The sequence below is a fragment of the Sinocyclocheilus rhinocerous genome, unplaced genomic scaffold (assembly GCF_001515625.1).
Source record: "Sinocyclocheilus rhinocerous isolate Xijiao unplaced genomic scaffold, SAMN03320098_v1.1 scaffold722, whole genome shotgun sequence".
Lineage (NCBI taxonomy): Eukaryota > Metazoa > Chordata > Actinopteri > Cypriniformes > Cyprinidae > Sinocyclocheilus > Sinocyclocheilus rhinocerous.
This window is the reverse complement of record NW_015638934.1, coordinates 568,862-576,272: the sequence shown is the minus strand read 5'-3', so window position 1 is coordinate 576,272 and position 7,411 is coordinate 568,862. Positions and strand designations below refer to the sequence as shown.

The following is a 7,411-nucleotide window of genomic DNA, read 5'->3' as shown; positions in this document are numbered from 1 at the left end:
GGCGTCTTTAATATTCATTACTTGACCAATGTCCAGGGTCAAGCGATGGCGAGCGTTCGCACTGCCTTCTGCCACTGCCTTCTTTGCTTTCGACTTTAGTCATTGGTACGCTTGCCAGTCGTCGGCCGCCCGCGAGACACGCCACAACTTAAACGCGGCCTTCTTCGCCTTCGTGGCTTCTTGAACTTCGTCGGTCCACCACTAGACCTGTTTGTTGATGAATCGTCATTCTGGCTTAGTCACACCTAGGCACTCTCCTGCCGCGTCGCGGATCGTCTTGGTCACATTTGCCCAGAGTGTTTAGACAGGCTGGTCATCGTCAGTGGCGGCAATGTGAGTGTGGAGTGTTGATTCATGGCGTGGCAGAGCAGGTGGATTGGGCGGTAAATGGTGCATTCGCCGACATCACCTTTGCCTTTCCAGATCGGGACTGTAACACTGGCATCCCATGCTGAGGGAGTGGCACCCTTGACGATGATCTTGTTGAACAGTCGAGTGAGGACGTCAACACCTCGGTGTCCAAGTAGCTTCCACGCTTTAGCGGGAATGCCATCGGGTCCGTGGGCCTTTCCAATTTTTCATCTTTTTGATAGCAAGCTCAACCTCAGCAGGGCTGATCGGCGGTACCGGCCCAGAAACTACTCAGGGCCGGTAAGTCGGGCATGGGATCGAAGGCCGAGGTTCAGCTGGAGGTCGAGGGTTAGTAGCCGGTGTTGGAAGGCGATGGTCTCAGATGGAATCACCTTGGCATCCATGACGAGCTTAAAGTCGTGCCATCGTATAAGCCAATAGTCAATCTGGGTCGACCGTCCGCCACTGGTGTGAGTGGCAAGATGGGAGTCACATTTTTTTAAAAACATGTTGGCGACGACCAGATCGTAGGCCTCTGTGCAATCGAGAATTTGGCCGCCCTCTTTATTTCGAGTCCCATAGCCTTGTCCACCGTGTATCTGCTCATACCCATCTCGCGAAGCCCCGACATGTCCGTTGAGGTCGCCGCCAATCAGGAGATGCTCATTGATGTTGATTGATCGAAGGTGATCGTCGAACTGGTGCCAGAATTCCTCCTTTTCAGCATCAGTACACCCGATATGGGGGGCATAGCAGGAGACCACCCTCAGGATCACCGACCCGGTGTCGATCTTAATTGACATGAGGCGATCCGAGATGTGGCTGACCTCAACTACATTGTCGCGCAGCTTCTTACTGATAATGATCGCCACTCCATTTTGGTTGTTTGTTACTCCATAGTAGTAGAGCTTATACCCTTCTCCTATGTCTCTCGCCTTAGCGCCTTTCCATTTTGTTTCTTGTATGCAGGTGATATCGACGTTCCGGGTTCTCAATGAATCGGCCAGTTCACGGGTTTTTCCAGTAAGCGTGCCGATGTTAAGGGTCGCAAGTCGTAGATATTGGACTAGCTTCTTCAGCCTGCCCCGTCCTTGAGCAGGTAGCCCTTGTCCACTTCTCACCTCGTTCGGAGGGGGACTGCGCGCGTCGCTTCTGGGGGAAGCCCTAACATTTGGATCCAAGTGTCGTTGAGGCACTGCATTTTTGTTGCGACAGGAAACAGTTTCGATCAGCCGACGTGTCGCACCGTCTGTCACTGATCGCCCTTCACCATTGGCCCGATCAAATAAATTGTCGGTTTCCGGGCGGCACCTCAAGAAGGTGGTGATGGGATTTTGCCGGCCCGTTAAACATAATTTAGTATAACAGTACAAAAACCCAACAATCTATTGTCACATTAAAAGATAAAAAAAGCTAGGCCCCTATTGTTATGGAACAGACAAGACAGAGCAGGTTACTTCTGGTATGAAACGAAGTCTCAGCTTTCAAATTTTGTCATTTTTATGAAATTCAAACAATCTTTAATGTGTCATGTCAGATCGCTGTATTGCCTGTATTGATCATCTCCTCCTCTATACTAGTTATAGCATGAAATAAACGTGAATGAACATCAGAAGGTATCTTGTTTCAACACGGAAAGACATCAATACACACCATTTTTCAAGTTTAAGTCCACCAATGTTAATCTACTCTCCTGTCTGGTTTGTTTGTCAGACAATATTTGGCAGATTCTGCATTATGATTGGTCAGATCGCCTGTCAATCAAACTCTCACCGAAGGGTCAATTTTAACAATAATAGTGGCCTATGAAATGTTTTTTTGTTTTTTTACAAAAATATTGTAATTTAACATTTACAGACACTAGACAAAATTGTAGGTTGATTAAATATACTGACCTACTTTTGATTTATTCATCCTAAATTTACCAAATTCTGTTATATTCCACTTTATACTGTAAATTTTATTTTTATGACTGGATTCTATGATTCCGTCCGTGAGTTCCGCATCACAGTAATCATAGGGCTCTAATAAGGAATAATGGCACCTACTTTGATCTGACACTCTTAAAAATAAGCTGTGAATTTGCGTTATTGGTTCTCAACCGTGTGTGTCACTCTACTGATGCTGATGAACGCTGTACTAAAATAGACTGACAGCAGAGATGTTTTCTCAAATGTGATGGGTTCATGTGTTCATGTATTTGTGGAGAAGCGGTGAGGGTCAGGTGTCATGTTACAGGATCACATGACGGCATGAACTACTGCATTACAGGCCAATGACACGACAAGACCGCTCCTGTTTAATCAACAATGCTGTTCTGTATAAATACACAACAGCAGCAGCATCCTTTATTATAATGTGTAGGGCCAGTAAAATGGTATATGTATCCCTTACAGGTTTATACATGTATAATAACAAAAAACATGAATAATTCACAACATGTAGCCGCTTGTTTCATTGAGCACTTGACAATAGGTTGTCATTACAATAGTAAAATCTGTCAGATTGTCACATTGACAGGACATGAGTGCACTGTTGTGTACATTTCCATAATTAATTATTAGTACATTTCACAAATATAACATTAAGTGAAGGCCAAGATTGTAACTTTCCATTGGTAGCAAGTTATTTCTTGTCAAATAGGAAGTTCTGTATGAATTATATCTGCCTCATAAGGCCTGCTCTACCTGACTGATGTATCAAATATCCAAATTAAAATGAGATGATTTTGCATGTATGTTTATGAACTGATATTTACATGTAGTTTATTTGTTCTTTTCAGGAATGGAGAGGTTTCACCATCAGACCTGAAGGGTGAGTCAATGTGTTCACAAACCCTACTCAAACCTGACCAGTCTGATTATATTAACCCTGCAAAGCCTGACATGTGACATAATAGTCAGGAAAAATAGAAGAGTTTATTGAACCTTTAGACAAAATATAACCCCCCCCTCCTTTTTTTGGAGTGTCATATTTGATACATGAGTCCTTTGTTGTTCATACAATATGAAGAACATGGAAAAAAAACAACTCAAAATTTATTCAAAGGCCCAAACTGAGCACAAATATGCAATTTCAAAACATATAATGCAATGCAATCCAGTGCTGATTGAGAGCTGAAGAAATACAGGCTCCTCAGAAGATGTGAGATGTTCTGGAGGCTTGTGAAGATCATTCCTCCGCTGAGGAACAGTGAAAGTAAAGCTTCTGGAAACAAACGCTCCTCAAAAGATCCTGAGGATCAGATTTGAGACTCTAAAACATGATTGATGGAGAATCAAGTAAAGCTGAGCTGCTTCAGTCCAGTAAGTGTTCATCTGGAGATATTACTGCAGTTATTCTGACCTTTACTTGATCAAAATCAGTCAAGATTTGACACGAGAAGTGTTTCTACAATTACACTAAAAGAGCTTTCACTGGATAAAACACTCAATCAGAGACAGAAGACACGAGGAGATTGAGTGAAAAACAGCTTTAACTGCAAACACTGATCATGTTGAAGATGTAGAGACTTAGACATTTGCATATGAAATATAATAAAGCTGGTTAAGCTTGAAAAGAGAAAATTACATCATTTCCAGTCATAGGAGGGTTGAGAAGCTCTGGTTTAGATTGTAAACACAGTCATGATGTCTGCACATCTACAGTGTCCAGTAGAGGTCAGCATAACCTTACTAAGCTCTTTATATGCATATGCTACACTCCATATATATATATATATATATATATATAATACTTATTATTATTATATATTATTATTATTACTATATATTATTTTACTTTAAGGAACAAAAATGTTTTACTTAGCAAAAATCTGATTTTCAATCAGAGACAGAAGACACGAGGAGATTGAGTGAAAAACAGCTTTAACTGCAAACACTGATCATGTTGAAGATGTAGAGACTTAGACATTTGCATATGAAATATAATAAAGCTGGTTAAGCTTGAAAAGAGAAAATTACATCATTTCCAGTCATAGGAGGGTTGAGAAGCTCTGGTTTAGATTGTAAACACAGTCATGATGTCTGCACATCTACAGTGTCCAGTAGAGGTCAGCATAACCTTACTAAGCTCTTTATATGCATATGCTACACTCCATATATATATATATATATATATATATAATACTTATTATTATTATATATTATTATTATTACTATATATTATTTTACTTTAAGGAACAAAAATGTTTTACTTAGCAAAAATCTGATTTTGTATTTCCAGATTTTATCCAGAAAAAAAAAACACATTTGATGATTTTTTCTGATTTTTTCCCCCAAGTCTGATTCAAACCACATTTGAAGGTGTTTGAAATGCGATTCCAATCAGATTTTTACAGATCTGTCTCAATCTGGATGCTCTGCTGCTCAAATCAGAAATCCTGCTGTCTTCTGAATCACTCTTAACACAACACATAACATAACATCAAGACCGGTAACAGAAGTGCTGGATGTGTTCATACAGCATTCAAACAAAGCCTTAGAGGCGACTTATTCAAGTGGTTCTCCAACATTAAGGTGTTGTATTTAGTTTACACAAAAGAGAGGAGACTCCAGAACTGTCAACATACTCAGATCAGACACCGAGAGAAATGAGTTTATGTTAAAACCAAAATGTGTCAGTAGCCCACTGACACCAATGTAACACTTTCTAATGAACCAGTACAATTAAGTCTTGGTGAAGTTTCACCATGGAGGCGCTGTATGAGAGATCAGTGTGACTCTGTATCTGCAGTGACAGACGGGGTTTCCCAGAGCGTCTGAATGCAGTAAATGTTCAGTGGGACAGATCAGTGCCTTTAATCTTTATAGATGAATGAAGGTGAGGCTGCTGATTAAACCCAAACTAAATCCTGAACCTGCCTTTAATGTTTGACATGTTCCTTTCATTGTTTGAATTACATTATTTGACTGTAATACCAAAGCTGTCTTTACTCACCATCAGACCATGCAGCGTATCATTGACCAGTCTGATTAAGATTAAAAAATACCAGATTACTGCACTAAAGCTGCATTTATACATTGTATCAGGTGGCACATGGAGAACTGCAAAAGCAAATCAAGAGCAACTCTATATACAAGTCAAAACACTAAAAGTAACACGAGAGTCAGGAACACAGAGAGAGAGAGAATGCTATCATTACAAAAGGAAACAGGAAGACCAGACTCAATAATAAGAGTCCTAGAACTAATAAAACACAAAAACAGTGACCTCCAGTGGTCACAAAAGGACCAGAGCACCTAATGTACAATCAGTGTGATTTCTGGTTAATTTTTGTTGTTTTTAATTAAATATTCTCTTCCGAATGAATCAGGTGAGCTTTAAAGGGTGAGGTTATGAGTTCATGAACCGTGTTTCTGTTTTCTGTTTAACAGATCATCCTGCTGAAAGTTCTCACAGCAGTGCAGGTGCGTGAATTCAATTGAAAGTCATGTCTGCGGTTTGATTTACTAAGGCACGAATTGTTGAGTAGCATATGAAGAATTCACAGACTGTAAATATTCCATCTAGATGAAGTTATCATTCCGTACATGACAGAGTCCACAGACTGGCATCAGCATTTTTCATAACGTCATAACAAATGTGTGAATCTGTTGTTCCCTCCAACAAAAGACAAATAACACACAAATGATAACATGAAAACATGGCTGTTTAGGATGGAACAATGACCGCTTGGGTTTAATAAGAGCTCCACTCTTTGTGCAGCAGTGATTGTGTAATGGTGAAGCACAGCAGTCAGGAGGAACGTCACACATATATCATGGTAGTGACATGACATGATCCGTGTATGACTCTATGGAAGAGCAATGGTAAAGTTTAATAAGAGAAAATACGAGGGCCGTAGAGTCATTAGAATTTTGAAAAGTTTTCTCAAACTGGGCTTTTACCCACTTTGCAGATGTTACCATTATTAATAAAAGTATATTTTCAGACTCAGTGCTTTACTGCTAAATATTAATTTCCAAAAGAGAAATTGTCTTGTTACTATAATTGAATATTTGTTATAATGTGCATTTTGACCCAGAGAGGATTTTCCTAAAAGCGCTAGTTAATGTTATTGCATTGGACTAAAATTTACTGACTTTTTTTTTCTTTTCTTTTTTTGATAATCTTTGTACTTTTTTTGTGGGATTTTCTTCCTACTTTGTTACACACTCATGGTGTTCCTTGTCAAAAATGACCAGTCTACAAAAACAGTGCTTATGAATTTCTTGTTATGCTATATTGTTTACAAATATTGGTAATTCCCTCAGATTTTGAGAGAATATTTCCAAATTATCTACATTTTTTTCTTTCACTCAGAAACTGCGGTGCATGAGCTCAGCTCAGATCAGTGAAGTCTATGATCAGCCAGTTCAAACAGAAATACTGCTGATTGAAAACAAGTTGATAAAAAGATTGAATCCATAATACAGCATAATGGCAGATTTACAAGCATTGTCTGGCACTCACAAGCCGATTAGACCAAATTAGCTGAAGATTTTCAGCACAGGGATAGAGTAAGAGTTAGAGATAGAGATCTGTCATCTGCTCACTCTAAAACATGTATGATTTGTGTTTTGAGAGGAGCTGTTGGGTAAAATGTCCAGGCTGCTGTCAAACCTCATTTACACTTTCAACTTTTCAACTAGTGTTCCTTTTGCCAGCTGTTTTTTTTTAATTAAGTTGGCTTGAGAAAGCCAACTTACTGATCTACTATTTAAACTTATTATTATTCTTCTGAGCCAAAATTTAAACACTATCTCCTCCTAGAGCTTTAAAGCTATAACCACCAAACTCGGCCCAGACCTTCAGACTGGTCTGACTCGGTGTGCTAAATCTTTTCTAACTGATCCAGCGTACGGTTTTCATAAACCTGACTATCAAAACCACCTAAAATCCCATAGACTTTCATTGACTTTCACTTTTATACAATAAGACTTATGGTGTATTTAAGCTGTCTATTGCTATAGCAAAGCTTAACAACTCCCTACTGAAAAAAAACCAGCTAAAAAGCTGGCTTTAAAGTGGTTTTGGCCACTTTTTTAGCAGGTCAGGCTGGTCTTAGCTGTTTTTTAGC

At 39.5% G+C, this 7,411-nt stretch overlaps 1 protein-coding gene across 1 annotated transcript in view; it reads left to right on the top strand.

Moving 5' to 3' along the window:
• LOC107750093 (uncharacterized) overlaps positions 1–7,411 on the top strand; it is a 35,376-nt gene that overhangs the window by 7,081 nt on the left and 20,884 nt on the right. Inside the window, exons 2-3 of the mRNA XM_016565361.1 lie at positions 3,134–3,165; positions 5,727–5,759. Of these exons, the coding sequence (XP_016420847.1) occupies positions 3,134–3,165; positions 5,727–5,759 (65 nt within the window). The remainder of the gene's footprint in view (positions 1–3,133; positions 3,166–5,726; positions 5,760–7,411) is intronic.